Source organism: Solea senegalensis, linkage group LG20 (assembly GCF_019176455.1).
Source record: "Solea senegalensis isolate Sse05_10M linkage group LG20, IFAPA_SoseM_1, whole genome shotgun sequence".
NCBI lineage: Eukaryota > Metazoa > Chordata > Actinopteri > Pleuronectiformes > Soleidae > Solea > Solea senegalensis.
In genome coordinates, this window is record NC_058039.1 from 8,553,357 (window position 1) to 8,574,310 (window position 20,954).

Below are 20,954 nucleotides of genomic sequence, written 5' to 3' on the forward strand. Positions count from 1 at the left end.
GTGTGTCAGTCGTCTACACGGCTCTTTGGTGACATCTAGCGGCGAAACTCGTTAAAAATTTTGCCGCAGTTGACTCTCAATCATAGAGACAAAATTTGACAAGGGAAACAAAGTACATTTACTATTAGTCACTTTTATTTATTTGTTTATTTATTCATTTATCTGTTTTTTTATTTATTTACTTCCATATTTTTTTTTTTTTTTTTTAAACATAAACCTGTTAAAACAACAGTCAAAGAGAGGGCATTAGTATCACAGCCAGTCCAGTCAGCTAATATACGTCCTTTGTGGCTGTTCTCCTTTGTTTCAGTCTTATCAATAGTTCTGATAATCTCTCCAGTCTTTGCCAGCATCCTCCTCTGGTGCAATATTGCCAGCTTCTTCACTTTTGCTGTATTTTCTCTGCAGTCATTGGTGGTGTTTCATGCCTCATGTAGATTCCCCAGATAATGTTGACATCCCACTGATCAGAGGGAGTGTCTGTATGGAGTAAAATAAACTGCTGATTCTCTGGCTTTCTGCTCATATCATAATCATGCTATGTAGATCCATAGATGAGTCTAAATTTGTTGCTATTCGAATAATTACCAGACCTGTGTCAAGTGCTACTTCTAAACAATTCCTCATGTGCTGCTTTGGGCATCAAGCAAGTCTAGTGAATATTTAATTATATTCTAAATCTTCTGTAAAAGGCCAATTACTCAAAACTAAACTAAATTAATTTTGAAATACATAAATTCATGTGATTGTCAAAAGGTTGAGGTGTCTTGTGTTCACACCAACATCTCAACAAAAATATTTCATTTGGAAATTGCACCAATGTTAGCCCTGACTGAAATCCACACACATGGCAATACATTTGAGTGATGGAGTTCTACAGTTTTATCCATGTTACTAGACTTAATCTGTATAGTAGGGAAACTGGAAACCTACTGATGTAAACAAGTTTGTCTCTGGTGCTCACCTAATCCAGTGTGTAAACAAAAGCTCAAGTAGTCAAGGAGGAGCTAGTGCACCGAGCTACTGACAGCATTGGATCAGGGTCTATGAGCCAACAAAACCACGCAGTACACAAGAGAGGCCACTTATCTCGGCAGCACGCAGAGTCAACAGAGTGCTTTTTTGTGAGTGTGAAATATAAGTTTAGGTCATGTTTCTTCTCCCCTTCTGTCTCTGGATAGACATACATAGACAATTACAATAAGCACTTGTCTGCAAAAAGAAAAAATAATGTGTTGCTGGCCTTCCCATATTTTAAATGACTTTGCCATCATTATTTTTTCCCCCATTGCAAAACATTCTCTGTACAAACTGAATCATAAATCTCAAAGGAAGTTTCTCGGATGCACAAACACGTCACATGTCACAATATGTGCTCCGAGTTTCTTCCCGACTCCTCCACACCAGAGAGCTAAGCTGGCTGTGCTGAAGCATCTCCGTCTCCTTCCATGCTGCGTGTTTATTGGTCAAAGCAGAATGAATCACAGAATGGTCATACAGAGCTGTCATGTGATTGGTTGAGATGACGCTCCACGGAGAGCGAAATGTTGTCCAAGATGATGACAACATCATCATTTTTTTTTCAAGTCTGAACATGAGCCAACCCAAACAAACACCTCCAGCTGCCCAGGTGCCATCCTCAACGTCCCATGGGGAGTGAGAAGCTGAATGAAGAGACCAGTTTTTTGTCCTCACAGAGAGAGAAAGAGAATGAGAGAGAATGTGTCCATCCATCCATGTTCCTTTCCTCTATCCTCTTCATGCCAAATCCTGGGGCTGCTGCAAAGCTGACCGGTGAGCAAGAGGTGAGAGGAGGGGTGGGTTCAACTGATCAGGGACCAGTGTTGATCAGTGCATGTATTGATCAGTGATCAGGAGCAGTGAGTGGGGTCCAGCCCCTCCTCTCCCCTTTGACGATATCAGTCTTCTCCTCCTCAAACCCCATTAGTCAGCAGATATCAGAGCAGCAGGACCTGCAGACAGAGGTGGCCCCCCCTGGCCCTCCACTGTCAGAGGATGATGCAACAACGGCACAGACGCTGGCCACCTCCATGTACAGAGGGTGGGGGTGTCACTGGGGCAAAGTAGGCGTGGACCTTGATCTCTGGAAGATGGGCCTGTGTAGGAAAGAGGTGTGTTAATATAAGGGGTACAAAGAGGCAAAAAATATATATATATAACAGTGTGACATTTTCTGAAATGTGCTTTACTCCCTTAACTTTCTTGCTTAAATAATTATTGAATAACAATGGCCTGTTTCTCCAATCTGCATTATGTGTCTGCATATTTGACACAAAAACACCTAATATTAAATAAAGTTAGCTGATTTAACAAGATTTAACAAGTTTATAAGACCAATTACATAAACTTACTTGAATAATAGTCAGCCGATTCATAAAATAATAAGCAGTGGAAGCCGATTTAAAAAAAAAAAGAAGTCAATACTCCCCAAAAAGAGTAGCGGAGGAAATACAGCCTTGATTGTTTTTACAGAATTATTTCCACTGACCCGGATGCGTTTGATGCCAGCCCTGGTGACTTGCTGACAGTCATAGAGCTCGATACGCTCCAGGCGATGGCAGCTCTTCAGGTGCTCCAGGGTAACATCAGTGATGAGAGGACAGTTGTCCAGCTCCACCACAGTGAGGCGCTCTTGGCCACAGGTACTGCTGCTCAGAGCTCTGATGCCGTCATCTGTGATCAGCTCGCAGTGGGACAGAGACTGGGATGGAAACACACAGATAGAGGGATTAAAGCTCCACAAAGCAGGATAAAGGGATGAGGAAGAGCCTGGCACAAAGTCAGAACTGCAGGTGTGAATTTACCAGGGCTTGGAGACGAGGGCAGTGGATGGACAGCTGAACCAGGGTGTTATCTGTCACCTGATGAGAGAACAAGCTTCATTCAAGGACTCACATGTCTCCAGACAGCAAAGAGGCTCAGTTCATACTCTCTTTGGCAAAATGTGTCAAATTATTGTCTCGTTCTGATTACCATAAAAAACAGCAAGAACTTTCTCCTGTGTAACTCCTTATCCACCTCCCATTCTGCTTTCTGTCAGAAGTGATTTAAACACTAAAGACACAGGACTGCTCTCTCCCTCTTGGCAGAAAACATACCCTGTCATGCACACAATCACATCTGTGTTTCTTCATACTATCTACTGCTTAGACAAACAGACAAAAGCCAAGCATTATTCCAGATTCAACACAAATAAAATACCATGCACATGAATGAGGGAAATCTCTTACCAAAATACATTCTTCTAAGTCCATTTTTTCAAGCTCATGACAATTCTGTGAAGATAAACAGACTGTTTAATCTTTTGTGTGGACAAACATTTAGATGGAGGTAAAATTGAAGTTTGGATTAAGGATATGAGGACATGAAAGAGAGAAAAAAAGGATGCAAACTATACTTACCCTGGCCAGCACAGTGAACCCAGCATCTGTGACATGGGAGCATCGTGCAGCTTCAAGAATTCTGAAAGCACACACACACACACACACACACACACACACATATGAGGCTTGTGGAGAAATGCTGGTTTGAATCAACAACAGGCAGGATCACTACAGGACACAGCAGGTTTGCATTGGCAGACCTGATCCAAGAGGAAGGATGTTTTGCTCATTTACAGTTATTCTAGACAATTTTTAGTCAAACAGCCCGAGAGTTTTTTTTATTCTGTAGGTATTGAAACATGTAGCATGTTTGTGTGCGTTTCATACTTAAGTTGGGGACAGTTGAGTCCCAGTGCAGTGAGGGAGGCATCCGTGATGTTACTACAACCAGACATGCAGAGAATCTGCAGCTTGTGGCATCCTCGACAAAGACTGACCAGGCCTTCATCTGTTATTTGCTGCAGGCAACAGAAGGAGACACAAAAACAAATTAAGAAAACCAAAAAAAAGAGGCATAATGTCCTACATTAATTATTTTCAGTCTGTTCCCCTCCCACCATTCAATCAAATGTTCTTCTTACTGTGCATGACTGCATGTTGATAGTGGTGAGTTCTGGGCAGTGTTTCTGAAGGTGTTTCAATGCTCCATCGTCCAGCTGGGTCAAAATAAAACACACAATATTGTCAGTCAGGACCAGGACAGGACAGGACAGACTGTATGAGTAGCTGCTACAAATGATAATCAATAATCTGTGGTTTGTGAATAAATGACGCTTAAAATGCACCCCTCCAGTCAGACAAATAAACAGTGACAGTCACATATGACCACTGAGTCTTTGATCAGGAAACAACTGAGAAATGGCCTGAAGAAAATGTAAAACGAACAAATAGCACAAAGTTGTAAATACAGTGTGTTGGGAACAGCAATTGAGAAAAGGGGCACCTTTCTCTTCAGTGAGGCCTGCAATAAATGTTCAGTGAGGCAGGTGTGTGCTGTGTTCTTTATTCTTCAAATGAAGCACATCATGAGCTGTTATAGACCCTATTAACAGTAAATTTTAAGTCATTCACGGTCATTGTCAACAACACGCAGAGGACCAGAAGACAAAAAAAACATTATTGTTTAATGCTTTCTTTGTGTTTAATCAAGTGTTTGATCACCAATATTAGCTCAAAAAAGTATCCTTAAAAGGACGACACACATATTTTTTGCCAGGTCCTACAGGTGTGTGTAATTTTGTGAAGTACAGTACCTGTGTGCAGCCTCTGAGGAACAGTGCTCGTAAACCGGAGCAGCCTCTCGCTAGAGCCTCGATGCCATCACGTGTTATCTGGTCACACCACGACAGGTTCAACATCTCCAGCATTCTGCAGTTGTCACTGAACACACACCCAATTTGTTTGTGAGTTAGGAGGGTGAACGTGTGCATCAGGCTTTGTGGAGACCGTTTTAGTGCTGATAATGTAATGTCTTGGGTTTTTTCTGCAGTGAGCCTGTGTGTGTCGGTGATACAGTACCTGAGAGCCTTGAGAGAGTGGTTGCTGACGGACACACAGGAGGTGAGATCCAGGTGTTTGAGTTTGGAGCAAAACTTGCTGAGGCTGAGGCACGTGCTGTCTGTTATCTTGGTGCAGCCGTTCAAGTTCAACACTTCGATGTTTCTGCAGTTCTGAGAGAAGGTCCTGGGAAACAAACAGCGAGGGGGCAGGAGGAGGAATTACTCGGGAGAGGCTTCATTGAATAAATAAGCTCAGGAACTAATTAACAGAGTCATTTACAGGCCCTCGAGGGTTGCTGTACTACTGCCACATGTTTCTTTTTCAATGTCATTTCACAAAACCCTCTGAAGATCTGCTTCATTTAGAATGTTGTTTATTTAAATGATTTGCTTATAGAGGTGATAAGGATCTTCAAGGGAAGCCATGTAAAGCTGCAGATCAAGACCAACAAATTCATCATCACTGCTTTTCTTTTGTTTTTGTTTGTTTTTGTGAGCATGTTCATAATGACTGGGAGTAAATGGACTCAAAGAGTCTCTAGCTAACAGTCCCGCAGGACTGAACAGGCACAGTCGGCTTAAACTTTCAACATAGTCACGCAGGGACAAACACAGAGAGTAATCTCACAAAACCTCACACAAATGGCTTTTATTAAAAAGCCAGAACAAAACCACGCAGTAATTAGTGGTCAGTGTGTGTATGTCAGGGAGACAGTGAGACTCTCACTTCATGGAGGCATCTCCCACACTCAGGCAGCCTCTGAGGCTCAGCTGCCTCAGGAAGCCTCCACAGCGCTTTGAAATGTTCTCCACCACCCGGCCCTGAGAGACACACGGAGGAAAAAGAGAAAGAGAGAGTAATAATATGAGTTAGGCCACAGGACAGGGGATCAGCTGTGACGTCACATTCGGCACCAAAGCCTACTGACCCAGCACTAAGCCTTGGGTTGGATAATGCTACTCAATGAGCACAAATGTTCACACACACACCAGCACACATAGGCAGCCAGGCCCTCGCACAAATACCTTCCATTCCCCTTTGCTCTCCTCTTTTTTTCAATCTCATAAACGCACACCCCTCTCTCACCTCTATGTCTGTCTGGAAGTTAAACAAATCAATCTTCTGCCAGTTGCTGCCATCGAGAGCCAGAACATTCCACGCCTGAGAGAGTAACAGACAGGTTGTGGACAGACAAAGACAAGTGGGTCAGACAGAGAAGGGTGCAAGGTGGGTTTTTTTTTTCTCTGTGATAAAAACCGGTGCAGTCAGTGGTTTTACACTTATTCCTTCTAAAACTTCTGAACTGTGAGGATGTGCTGCTTCCCCCAGTTTTATATATGTAAAGTTTATGTCACAAGCTTTAAATGAACCAGAAAATAATCAGAAAAACAATGTGAGTGGCTGTGGATCAAGAAGATGAGCTGGTCGTCCAGAGGATTGGTGGTTTGATTCCCAGGTCCTTTATTCCACATGTCCTTGAGACACTGACTTACATAATGTAAATAGGGTGGATGTGGCCTGCAGTTTATAGTGTTTGACTGGCCTTTGAGAATAGAAAGGTGCCATTTAAATGCACACATGTCACCATTTTAATAATCATAACAGTGGCTGAAAGTATAGGAACAAAGACGACCTGTATGGAACTTAGCAGAGCAGATAAAAACTACCCTAAAACATAAGACTGACTAAAAAGTCACATGGGCACAATATTATATTAACTAGAGCTTTTATGAAAGAAGCAGCCACCACAGCTCTGTGTTCGCAGTCCACATGCCTAGCACTTGATATTATTCACAGAAACCTCATTCATTAATGGCTTTCAGCTGCAGTGCACTAAGGCAAAGCAGTGGTAGGCTTTCACATGACCAGCAGATGGCAATATTCTGTAGCCATTTCAAGAATTCCAACGCTCATAAATCAATTTCAAGTTAATAGTACCATAGGGCTTGAGGTTGTTTGAGGGTAAGGGATAGTTTGTCTTACCTTGGATACCTGGGCACATCTACAGAGCGTGACCACATCTAAATAGGAGAATATTCTAGAAAAAGAAAAGAAAAAAGAAAGGTTTGTCTCATACCAATGATCAGTGACAAGAAATAGATCCTTTTCAGGTATGACTCAGTGTTTTTCATTATGAGTTATAGATGTTTAGATGTATAGAAAAACATAATAATCCCCTGTGTTTGGTTGAGAGCAGGAGAGCCCCCCACACACACACACAGTGTTTGAGCTGTGTGCCGGGTGTCCACAAAGGGCTACATGCAGCAGGCTACTGGGTCAGCTCAATCCATTAATGTGCCAATGAGTAATTTCTGGAACTCAGACAGGCAAGGGCACAGACAGCCTAGGACAGATAGGTAAACATATATGTATAGCACACAAGACAAACATATGATACCTAACATGTAAATCTCCTTTCTAATGCTCTGTTGCTGTCTTAAATTGATATTTTAATTCAAAAATACTGGAGGGATACAGAGAATTGTCATGGTGCCAGGGCTTAAAAGTTCAGCTGGGGTTTCAATGTGTGTCCATTTAGCCCCAGGAAACAGGAGCTGCCCATTGTTTCCTTCGTATAGATGCAGACAAAGACTGTGTTCTAATGTGCATTTGACTGGGGCATGTTGGGACATGCCTGTGTAATCTATACAAGAGTCTTGTGTCAGGGAGTACATGCATACAATTAACAAAACAACACAAGGACAAACACACACACACAAAGCCCTTGATATTATTTTAGGGCACCAGTGAGGCTGACCAATCAGACAGGTGCCCATTGATCTGGGTTTTATAAACTGGTTAATGGCTGTGGCGCTGATTATCGATTGACTGTCTGCTTTAATCAAACCCAGTTTGACTTTCCATTATGTGTGAGACAGGCCTTTTACCTTCCTGTGAAGAATTCTGCTAAACATAGTCACAGAGAAGCAATCGATCAACAAATCCACCTGATCTGGTGTGTCCAGGTCTGAGTCCTGTTAAAGGTACAGTGTGTAAAATTTAGCAACATGTGTTGGTGAAGTTGCATAATGCAGCTGAATATCCCTCACCTCAACCTTCCCTTTCAAGTGTGTTGGAGAACCTTTTCTGTTCACATAAAAACTCAGAAACTAAAACTAAACAGATGTTTAGTTTGTCCAGTGTGGGGTATTGTGAAAGCATGGTGGTTCAAAATGGCTGACCTGGTTCCTGATATAAATATAAAAGGCTCTGGAGTTATGAAAAACAATAATTCATACACTGGACTGGAAATATTTCTACTTTAATTATTTCTCATAAATAAAAGTATTATAGTCGAGTTTTTGGATGATGTTGCTTCATACAGACAGACTATAACTGTATCACTGACCTGGGGGTTTAACGAGAATAAAAGAATACAAATGAGGTGATATATTCAACAACATTGTGAGTGCTGTCTGTTTTATAACTTTACCACATTCACAAGGAAGCCTTAATGCTGCCTCTGAACACAGGCCGTTTAAAAAATATGTTACTCTCCTCCAATGGCACTGTCAGACCTCTTTTCTGGTGTCGTGCGTAATGGGATTTTAATGGATCATCATTCCATTTGTTGACAAAATTTACACCTGGCCCTTCGAGCATGGTTAGATAAGAGAGAGTCAAGCCTCCACCACGAGTCTGGGACTGGTTGCTATGGTAACTCCAGTCAGACACGAATTTGGCTGGTGGTAGTGAGGGTGCTGAGTCAGTGCTTTCAGGTAAGAGGACCCTGAACTACTCTGCACTCACTTTGAGGCTCGTCAGTCAAACAAGGTCCGTCTATATATCACTGCAACACAGCTTATATTCATGCTGCTGCACAGGCCAGGAGAACAACTGTTTACACACAATACAAGTGAGTGACCCCCCCTCCCCCACAATGATACATTCAACATAAACAGTGAAGCTAATCAACACTAATTCATGAAAGTGTGAGGCTCATTATTGCTAAGACACAACCTTCCAACACATACCACATGCATTGAATATATGTTCCAGTGATTATTAACCTTTTTGAATGGTGAAACTCTGACGTGAATTAATATCTTCTTGCATCTCCTCGTTACAGGATACATGTAGGAGTTCTGATGACTTTAACCAAAGAGTGTATTTCTCCTGTAAACCTCTCACATGTCAACAAACTGCAACAGTTATCTGAGTAATTAGCAGGAAGCCTGACAGAACACTAATCATTTTTAAAAAATATTGTGAAATATAGTGGGGATTAAGGTACGTATTAAAAAAAAAAATGTTGTTTACCTAAATGTTATAAATGCTACTAAGACAAAATGTTCCTCACTACAGTGCTGACAAGGCACAGCATAATTATTAAAAATAAAAGTGGCTCTAGTCAACCCACTTTCCATGGTTGATAAACAAGATTTACCTCCATCACAATGAGTCCTCTTCACAGCTGTTGTGTAAGTGTCTCGACGCGACACATGTGACAGTAGGTCATGTGGTGGAGAAAGCAAAGTGCATGTGAGTGCATGGGTTTGTTTTTTTTTTCCTGGCCACCAGTGAAAGTACGCTGGTGTTAATGCGCGAACTGGTCGTCTCTGTGGAGACACAGCTGGAGGAGCGGAGGAGCACAGCACTGCGGAAATCCCCAGCAGCTAAGACTGTCTATTTATAGCACTCCGACACAGACGTACAGTTTGCATAGGAGTGTTGAGTGTGCACACACACACACACACATACACGCACAAACACACACACAAACAAATCAGTGTCGAGGGTGAACACGGGTGAGTGCACATGTGATGTCAGATTTATGCTCAGCTGCTGTTTATATTGGTCTGTAGGTCACACAGTCAACACAACACCCACACATAATCAATGACAAACAAACAAACATACAGCACATACACACTCCTACACACTGTTCAAGGCTATTTCAGCTAATGAGTAACCCTGACCCTTGTCCCAGGGTATGTTGTGTTCCATGTGCATGTGTGTGTGTGTGTGTATTAATCTTACCTTAGAAGAAGCTCTTTGGGGAGCTTCTTGTTAATGGGGGCTTCATCGCTGTTTGAGAACACCTGCCAAGAAACAAGATAAACAACAACAATAAGCATGAGAGAGTTAATGTGTGTATGTGCACTCAGTTTTTCCTGATTGGGAGCTTTTCTGGTTTCTGGTTTTTCAGGCTCTGGTTAATAACAGAGGTGAAACGTGAATTGGGAAATCCACCACTTGAGGACAACATCTAATAGATCTAAACCGGCATCTGTGAAAATTAGATTTTACTTCAAAAACGGAAAATTTCTTCAACAAAAGAAGAAGACCCCTTACACAATATCTGCAATTGGTCATTAATTAGACGCTAATAAACCAGGCTGGGCTGCCTTTTGTTTTCCACCTCACAACTTCTTACAAGCTTATAATTCTGTTAGCTTGGTCAGCTTGTTGGCATGCTTATCTCAATTAGTCTACATGCTGGATGTCTGGCCATCTGCTGAATGGGGAAACACACACACACACTTGCAGGTGATTCAAGTCAGACCTGTTTGTGTAAGGAACACAGATAGAACATTCTAGATGAGGTGGGCTGTATTCAGCCATGAATTTAAATTACGGCAAACACCCACATTTGCTGCGCCTCTGCTGCACACACTCATGTTGCCAATGATACACTTGTATCCTCAAAGACTCAGGAGACGTATCTAATGAGGGGGGACTCCCCGCTGTTTCAAATGCAAACATGAACAGTGCGATGTCGAAATCACAAAGGGGAGTGCGGTAAAACGCGCAGGAGGAGAAAAGGCTGGTTGTGAGAATGCCTTGACTCCAGCTAGTTCCATGACGGACACAAGCTCCTCGAAGGAGAGCGCAATAAAGAACGATGGGAGAGAGAGAGAGAGGGAGGAAGTGGGGGAAGCAAAGAAAAGGGGCAGAGAGACAGAGGACAACAAAGAAATGTGAAAGGAGAGTATGAAAGGAGAGAAGGGAGTACAGTGCGGAAGAATGAAGGCCATTTAAAAGGAGGTGAGGTTAAAGATAAAGAAGTCAATCAAGTCAAGGTTCAGCAAAAGATTAACTCACTGGTTTGGTTTTAACATCCAGTGACATTCAGGTTACACCATAACAAAGCAGCATGAACCTACTGATTAACTATATCCACTCCAGGTAACCTTGTCCATCAGTGCTTCAAGACTCCGGTCATCACCTCTTTCTGTGGCTTAATAAACTGAAGTCCAACATTAATGTCCCTGTCCTCTTTTTCATTCAACAGTCACTCAGGCACCTGCTTTGCAATGGGAAGAATTTGAAAACTTCTGATGAGATGTTGGACATGGATCCCAGATTGGGAACCGTGGGCCTCGAGGATCATGACTCTGGGAAATATGACCAATTGGTGTAGCCCAAGGAAGCTGTCTGGGTCCCCTGCTATTTTCCCCTGCCTTCACCAATCATCATCACAAATAAGTGTAATATATCCTTTTACAGCAGGTTCTTTACTTTCAAACAGTACCTCCTATCATTTGTTTATGTAAAGAGCAACATATGCACTGTATGTTGCCATAGTATGTTGCCATAGTATCACCTTGACAACGCACCTCAAAAATAACGGTGAAATACTGTGCCACTGACTTCAGACGCAGATGTTTGTTGGTCAAAAGAGCACGAGTGGTTTTCACTGACTCAAGTTAGCAGCGTGCCAACAATGGACCTGACCACACCTTATTTTGAGATTTATTGTCAACTTTTTTATTTATGAGACAGGCACAAGTGCATTTTCTTTTTCCGGCTGTTAATAATTATGCACCAAAAATGCAGAAAGCTCTGCCTTTTGTCTGTCAAATGGGCACAATTTGCTTAAAAAAAAGAACTAACACCATCCCAGATATTTTAGTTAACCTGTTTTAACCTCGTTTCCCTTCTCTTTTGACTCTCCTTTTAAAACAGTCATCCATCATCTTGCTGCATTGTTAGAGCTTGTTTTAATGCATCAAACATAGCAGCTTAATGAATGAAAGGAGCCATAAAGTAACTATGACTATTATGTGACTCAGTGTCAATCATATAAACGACATCATCAACTGTTTATATTAACCAAAATTACTGGATAATCACTAAAGCCAGAGGTTGCTTGGGATTTAGGACTAAATATAGACTTAATTACCAACCACAGCTGTAACACATCACTTACAGTACCTTTGACCTTTGCCTCAACTAACACCTGGTTACAATCTACACAGGCAATGATCTCAAACCTCAGGGTTTTATGCCAGACAGCACCAACCAATAACACAAGCAAGTGATGTGGTTTAAAGCTAAAAATAAATAAAATTACTTTACTGACATCAGAGTAATGACATTTGCTGCTAACCAGGCAAGCCTCCATTCTCTGTGTAGGGCTGAATCTGAGTGTTCATTGTACTGGATGGGTTTTTAAAAATGTGGTGATGAGAAATGCCCAGCAAAGCTTAGTGAGCTAAAGGCAATATTCCAAAATGCTATTGTGTTCAACTAAAAGTCCAAAAGCAGCAAATTCGCACAATTGTGAACCTGGGACACAACAATTACATTTAGGTCCATGAACCTAACAATCCACTCATCAAGTAGTTTATATATTATTGTGAAATAAGAAGATCTGATGGTCAGACAATGTTACCTTGAGCAATTGAAACTTGTACATTATTTTACTGATAAATCATCAATCCTACCTATGACCCACTTCCTATAACGGTCATTTGTGCATCAGTGGAAAGACAATCTTCACAAAGTCTATCTTCATTTGCAAACAGCCACGATAACAATGTTGTGTAACACAAACTCCATGAAAGGTGTTGCCAGATGGCATGAACTGAATTTGGCGTGTAATCTCAGCCACAGATATGGAGCCATGACAGCAAGAGTCAAAAAGCCATCTCTGCTGGTACGCATGCCTGATCAAAATTATCACCTCAGCATTCTGGTGCCCTCGATCTCGGTGCCAGTAGAGCAGCATTCCCAAGCAGGGAGTTCCTCTCTGCAGTCACACTCCTATTCCTAGACAGTGCCCACAAGTCGAGATATAAATCTAGTTGTTGAGCTTACATGAAATTTGACGTGGTCGTACGGTGTGTTAAGACGGGGTTTGTGCCAGATGTTCATGATCAAGCATCATCTCGGCTGTCAGGCAACACTCCCAAGTTCGGCTCTGTTCCCCTGCACTTTCCTATTTCTCCCATTTACATACCAGCTTGTTTCCCAGTGGTTTCCATTTAAGAAGCTTACAGCTCTGTTGAGAAATCCACAGATATGTCAACACACAAGTATACTGCCCGCTGTGCTCGCTGTTTTCACTCACACACACACATACACACAAATACCTGATGGAGACAGTCAAGTACCATCAAGTCAAAAAGAATCTCAGCAATGTATGAACGATATTAGAGATAAACAATGTTTACCGGAGTCACAACTAGTTAGACTGGAGTTGATTTAAGCCTTGTACACACAACGACAAGAATAAAAGATTAGCACAGCAAATGTCAGCTATGGTGATTATTAAAAGACACAAGACTTAAATGAACTCATCTGCACTTTAAAATAAACTGTGCACAGGTGAGCGGGATTGGACGTGAATTTACTGAACCACTGCACCTGTTCAGTACAGTTTTGGGGTATTACAACTTTCTTTGTAGTAGCTTTCTTTATACTGTTACCGACATGTTGTCATGAAAAGCACAGGTAATAGTAATACCTGTTTGCCAGGACAGGGACCCTGAAACTCACTCACTCATCTTCTACCACTTTATCCTCCACATGAGGGTCGCACTGATGCCAATTCCACAAAGCGGGCTACACCCTGGACAGGATGCCAGTCCATCAAAGGGACACATAGAGACAAAAAAAATGGAGAACCCGGAGAAAACTGCACCTAAAAGGGTTTTCAGCCATTGTTTGTTATTGTTTACACCTGTGCTTTTGCTATAAAAACCTGTTAAAATGGCCTATAATTGTCACAAAAAAGCAAAATTGGCTTCTTGAACGTTCACCCAGAAGCAAAGAATAATTCTTTTAATATATAACATTCATCACAATAATTATTAATAGACTAATTTAATCATGATTCTTCATTTGGCCACATGACTTACTTTATTTCATTAGCAAATGTTGGATTTTTAACTCTCCCACATTCAATGTATTTGACAGCTGGGGTTAATAGTTGCTTTGAAGTATCATCGCATAAAATATGACTCACTGTAACTGTACTGTATATGGAACAATATATGATGTACAGTATATATAGATGTAAAATCCTGCTTGATCCTGCACAGAGATTAATCTGCCTGCTTAGAAAATCTTGTGTTGATACTTTGCGGCCAAGTAAGTCTTTATTTGTCCACGTAAGTGTTATGGATGACTCCATACCACTATTTCATGTTTGATCCAGATATGACAACCCCCGAGTATTGTATCATTTCACAACTCCTTTTGTTAACAACACATTTTGTGATGATGATATTCCACCGAGGCGTAGCAAGTCATTTCAAAACATAATTCTCCAAACTGTGCCACAAATATTCTGCTATCATCAGGAAATTAACAGGCAACAACATGTCAGTTAAAATGGTTGTTTTTTCACACTTTAACAGCTTGTGCTTAGTGAAGCATTTTATATCAGATTTAGGGCTCCTTAGTTATATTTAGTCATTTTTTACAAATATCCAATCCAGGTTTGTTCATCCCTAGTAAATGTAGGTTACAGATTGAATGCATGTATGCGAGTCCAGTGTTTGACACTGACTTTGTTTACCACATTGCTGAACAAAAGTACCGAATTATGAAAAGGTTGCAGGAGGAAATATAAGAACTTAAAAGACTGCAGTGTATCAGTGGCACCTGTCGTTCACAGCTTTTTACAGTGGTACGAGGGCTTAACGATTAAAAAATATATATCTAAGAGGGGTTATTTTGACAGAAATTGTGATTGTGATATGATTCGTTATGGTCATTTTCATGTGAAAAACATATTAAAAATGATTACTGTGTGATATTTGTGCACATCTGTGAGAAACAAAGTGGCACCTGTCATTCACAGGTTTTTGCAGTGGTAGCTATCAAGGCCAAATGCATGGTGACTCATTAAATGCTGTAAGTATTGCAATAAAATCTGCAGCCTTCCTCCTGAGAGATGACAGAAGCAGCCAGCCTCAGCCCCGACACACTGACAGTCCTCAGCCACAGCCCTGCTGCTCCATAACCAATTTTTTTGCAGATAGCAGATACGAGTATCGTATCTGCTCATTCCTTTTTTTAATGCCAGATACATTTTGAATGCAGCTGTGTGAAACCGACATGCAGTTGTTTACCACACGAAATACAGAAACATGGAAAGATTGTGGGAGGAAACATGATAGCGTGTTTACTACTCAGTGTAGCATACATGCATTCACCACAACCTGTCATTCACAGTTATGTTGCAGTGTTACCTGTCAAGCTTAAGTGCATGGAGACTAATTAAATGCTGCTTGTATTTACAAAACTACTCTCCATCTCATTAAAGCATGTATAACATCAATCGACAGTTGCAGCCTCATACACTGAGTCCTCACAGCCACAGCCCTGCTCTGCTCTGCTGTCCCTCAGTCAGTCAGCTCGGGATGACTCTAAACACTTTTTCTGATAACAATCCAGTAATTTTGACCACTATGGGACTAATATCAAGTGGTGAATTGGCTCATCCCTTGCAGGTGTCTTAAGTAAGTTTGACTGTATTGACATGTATGGGTGTGTTTGTTTAAGTATAGGAAGGTTTTTGGCGAGGAAACCTCACTCTATTTACTAGTCAGTGTAGCACAGTATATATTTAACCAAACACCTGTCAGTGACAGGTATGACAGGAGGTGTTTTTTTCAGTGTTACATGTCAAGCCCAAGTGCATTATGGCTTCTTGTATTTACTACATGACTCTCTCCATCTGCAGCCCCCCTCCTGAAAGCCTGTGTCACTTCAGGCGACAGTGGCCGCCTCAGCCCTCACACACACACACACACACACACTGATACACTGCCAGTCCTCAGCCACAGCCCCTGATACTGCTGTCCCCCAGTCCTCACAGCCGTGGTGTCGCAGGACAATGACAGGATTTGGGGATTATGATCACTTGACCAACAAAACACCTCAGCCCCAGGCTCCGTGTACAATGACACACAAACACACACAACAAACAGTTGAACCACTGGTGGTCCACTGTCACTGTCATACCTCGAACCGGCCCTTGGTGATACCGTTCATGTCTGCAGCGGCGGCGCAAACACACACCAAAGACGAATGACGAGAAGCTGTTGTTTTGTCGCCGTTTTATTTTTGGTCGGTCGGAGTGTAGGAGCTGGAGCTGGAGCTGGGTCCTCACACCCTCCTCCTCCTCCCTCTCCCTCCTTCTCCCTCCAGCCGTCAGCGAGGCTCCTGTCTCCGGGTCAGTGAGGGCGGTGGTGTCGCGGTGCGGGGCGGCCTGCGGTGTCGTTAGCGGCGGTTGTCTCGGAGACCAGCGGCACCGCAGCCAGTCTCATTGCACGGCTACCAAAATAACAATAATAACATGGACGGTCTGTCAAATGACTTCACTTCCGCCTCTCCCTTCATCGCAAGTCAGCTGGTCTCACAAGTTAACTATTAAAACACGCACACACACACAAGCGAGTGAGCGTGAGAAAAACGCCAAAACCAAACCCAACGTCCGCTTCCATTCCCGCAAGTGACCTTTCAGCGTCAGACACACGACACGAGCGTTTCTCTCCTCGGTTTTCTGTTTACTTGCGGGGAAAGGGGGAGGGGCCTATGTGACGTCATGGCTGCGGGAAAAGGCACGCGTGGTCGATTTGTTTTGATTGTGAGGGGTCTTGGGGAGATTGTGGCAAACGGGCGTGATGTCTGTCATTTTAACGAACCGAGGCGACCGAGGTCGCCGCGGGGACACGCGACTAGCCGCGAGACGTGACCCGACAAGAGCCCGTGGCTCAGATTATAAAGAGAAGGAGAAGCTCACGTCTCTGATGAACGAGCTGCAAAGATCTTCTCCGCAGTGAAGATGTCCCACTCTCTCTGACACAGTCAGGCTTAAACCTGCAGAGAGACACACACACACACACAAAATACGTTCATTGTCATTCCTGTGTTACCTAAACCATACATAAATGAAGAAGAAACAAGACAGTATAAGCCTTTAAAATGCTCTGTTGCAGTTAAATATGCTGTAATCAGATTTTTAGTGCAGTAAAATTACAACAACATGAGTTTAATGAGTTTAAACTATAAAAGGGAACATTACTCACTCGTTGTATTATTATATACACTTTATTACTGGTATATTATCACATAATGACTAAATTAATGTTTGTTTATGTTTAATGTATATATATGTGTAGCCTAGTTTGTGTCTATTTGCCTAAGTGCTATTTATAATCTACTCTTATAATCTAGTAGTGTTTTGTTTTGTGATTTGGGATTGGCATATTTTCTATGCATGACATGATAATAAAAAATTTAAAAAATCCGCCAATGAAAAATATCACATACATATACAGACTATGTCACACAAAGGTCATGGGCATGTTTTGACATATGGAACGCAGCAAATGTTAACTATTGTATATTAATGTTTGTCTAAAGACACTTATATTGTTATTGATCAAAAATGAAAAATAAGCTGAACGATCCATATTTTTGGGCCAGTGTTCGTGCAGGCTTGTCGACAGAGCTGCTGCAGACAGACTCGAGCGCGAGTTGTAGATCTCGGATAGAAAACAAAATCTTTGGACTAGTTCTCACCATTCACCACAAGAGGACGCTCTATTCCACCACACTAATACCTGTCATCAAGAACTGTAACGGTGGAATTTAAATCACTGTGGTTATTTGGCAAGTGTATTGACAATATCAGTCTTGTATAAAAGTACCTTAAAGGGATACTTAAGTAAAATGACTTTGGTAGAAGTCACTTTTTATAATATTACTTAAATAAAAGTATATGACATTTACTGTACTTAAGTATCAAAAGTAATTTTTTGATATAAAATGTACTGAAGTTTTAGGAGTAAACGTATCAAAAAATGAGTTGGTAGGTCAAGTTGTCTTTCAAATGGGAAGGTTGTGGGTTCAATTCCTGGCTCTGTTAGTCTATATGTGTCCTTGAGCAAGACACTTAACCCCATGTTGCAGCGTGTGAATGGGTGAATGTAATGCTGCTCATCAAGACTATAAAAGCTCTATATAAATACAGACCATAATACCAACTCTTCTACTTCTGATTTTATTTGGTAGTAACAAAGATAGTTAGAGGAAATGTAGTGGAATAAAAGGCAAAGTTGCTTGAAATATAAATAACAAAGTTAAGTACAGATATGTAAATGTTGTACTTAAGTACCGTAACAAAGTATTTGTACTTTGTTTCATTACAACACTGCTCTCACTCATGTCTCTGCATTTTCAGTTTTTCAGTTTCAGTTTTGCTGCCTATTACATTTAATACTATACTAAACCATTTATTATCATAGGTACAGCAGAATTTGTAACAGCTGTTTATTTAATCAGATACTGTGATACTCCACATACTGTGTACATAATGTATGTAAACATGCTGACACAAAGTGGAACTCATATATTTTATATGGCACTCATGTTACATCTTGTTTCACATCTCTTCTTTTTTTCAGTCCTGTGGCCACAGTGTCTGACTGAACTGCATGGTAATTAACAAACGCTCATCAAAAGTCAAATTAATGAAGTCATTTCCTGGAATAGCTCTGTGCCTTTCTCATATCCTGACTCAGCTGTGGCTGGCAGCTCACTGTTGAATGTGTCCCGGCGATCACAGTGACGATATTTCATGTCGAGCGAGAGTCTGTCTCTTCTTTCAGACGAATCCATCTGCTCAGAGGCTTCAGATCGCGAACATCTGACATGTTTGTGGAGTCATTAGGTGTTTGAATACTTTTAACTTATGTCCTTTATCCAAAGTACTCACAAAAAGACACATTTATAGTTTGACACATTGCCCTAATCTGTAGCCTCATTTATTTTTGAATAAATTATTTTGGAAATGAGCCTATTGGGAGACAGCGCAGGTTGAGATGGTTTGGTCACGTGAAGAGGAGGGATAGTGATTATATTGAAGAAGGATGATGAAGATGGAGCTGCTGAAGGGAGAAACCAAAAGAAGAGGAAGTTTGTTCATACTGGTTTTAAAGTTTCTTTCTTTTATTGCACCTTATTGCTTTATTAACCCTTAGAACACTGAGCATCCTGGCTGCTTTTTTCCATAATTATTCCATAATTATAAAGAGTACAGTATATACAGAGGCTATAAGAATGTGCAATATAGAGTGTCTTATATCCTCTTTTCCAGCACAACCTAGGCAATCTGATGATTTTCTTTTTCATTTTTCACCAACTATATTAACACACCTGAACAAAAAGTACTCAAAATGTTGAAATTTGCAAATGTGTCACTGTTAGGAGTTCGCTTGGCTTGTTTTTATGAACAAAATAAAAGTAAAACTGTCTAATTTTGTGACTTCTGCACAATTATTGCTACTTTATACTACCTTAAGAGGTGAGGCGAGTAGAGCCATATGGGTTAATAACAAAGTCTGGTTTGGTTTTACTGTGTGTGTGTCTATGTCGTCACATGTTTCAGTAATTGTTGTTTTTCTTGTTCTTCACCTCTGTAAAGCGCAACTGTCACGACTCCTGGCTTTTCCACGTCACTTTTAGTTGAACAGTTGTGTGTAGTTTTGTCTGCCCTGTCCTAATGAGTTCCACCTGTGTCTTGTTTATCACACCTGAGTTTGATTATCCCTGCCTCCCTCATGTATTTAGTCTCTGTGCTCCTCAGTGTCAGTGTTTGGTCCCAATTCAGTCGGCTGTGTTTTCATTCATGTGTTTGTTTTTCAGCTCATGTTTTACTCTTTACATTTTGCTCTTTTTGTTATATTTTAAAATCTGCGTTTGGGTCCTCTGTTTTTTTACACACCTGTGACAGTAACAGGTCTGGACGCATGGTGACTAATCACTCCTGATTTTAGCCACTCCACTGTGTGCGGGCAAAGACCTTTTTTAACACGCTTCATTGAATGGATGTCCAGGCAAACCCAGGTCTTTGGGTTGAATTAATTTTCTTTATTGTTAGTTTGTTTCAAGGTGGATATGCTGGTGATGCAATTACTTGTAAACTTAAAAAGACTCGGCCACCGTCACCGTAACAAGCAATCAAAGTGTAAATAAACACAAGACTCGATAATCAGGATAAGTGATCACATTGGCTCCTACATGTATGTACACATATAGTTTATCACTGTCCAATAAAAAACATGTTTTTCCACTGCACATAAACTAGAGTCCTTAAACCACTGTTTTCCCCCCGTCCCCCATCGCGGTTTAGGTTGCAGTTGCCAAGGAGACACATCTAGTCTACCCTCTGTCATCCGGGCTCCGACAGTATGACCAATGATTTCCTCTGAGTCAATCACACACCTGCACTACAACTCACTCTGACAGGACATGTCTCACATGGAGAGTCACTGCTTTCACACATACTCACACCAATCTTGTGGTTGACGTGCGTGAGTGCACATCATACTGCATGTGTGTGTGTGTGTGTTTATCTCCACAGGTCGTGTAATGGGCGTCTACTGATTACACACCTGTGTGATGTGTCCCCCTCCCCAACCCCAACACCTGCAGCAAACACAATTCTCACCCGCCTCCTCTGAGATGTTGCAGGTGTGAATCACTGTCTCTATCCTCCTCGCCATCACTCTCCCTTTTACTAAATGACCTCCACAACCTCGTCTTCCTCCTCCTCCTCCTCCCAAAATTGCTCTAAAAATGCATGACTCAGGATCTCAGCCCACTTAAAACCCCCTCACCTAAACCTTCCGAGCAGCACATTCAGATGGTGAAAGTATGAGGGAGGCCTGAGTGCATGTGGAAGAGAGAAAACAGAGAGAGAATGAGGGAGTGAGTAAACAGAGTGAACTGAGGGACTTGTCTAGAAGAAATGGGAAGGATGTGAAAGAAAGACAGAACTCACGTTTGCACAGTATTCGTAGTGAGGAC

At 41.5% G+C, this 20,954-nt stretch overlaps 1 protein-coding gene across 1 annotated transcript; it reads right to left on the reverse strand.

The window, feature by feature from the left end:
- Positions 1-1,656: 1,656 nt before the first annotated feature.
- Positions 1,657-16,671, reverse strand: fbxl2 (F-box and leucine-rich repeat protein 2). The gene is made up of 14 exons (XM_044052468.1): positions 16,104-16,671; positions 9,885-9,946; positions 6,888-6,942; positions 5,991-6,065; positions 5,631-5,725; positions 4,923-5,087; positions 4,658-4,784; positions 3,986-4,060; positions 3,732-3,862; positions 3,423-3,483; positions 3,252-3,296; positions 2,826-2,882; positions 2,510-2,722; positions 1,657-2,117 (listed from the first exon to the last, which is right to left on the reverse strand). The coding sequence occupies exons 1-14, from the start codon at positions 16,131-16,133 to the stop codon at positions 2,010-2,012; spliced, it is 1,299 nt and encodes a 432-aa protein (XP_043908403.1). The 5' UTR covers positions 16,134-16,671; the 3' UTR covers positions 1,657-2,009.
- Positions 16,672-20,954: the final 4,283 nt, after the last annotated feature.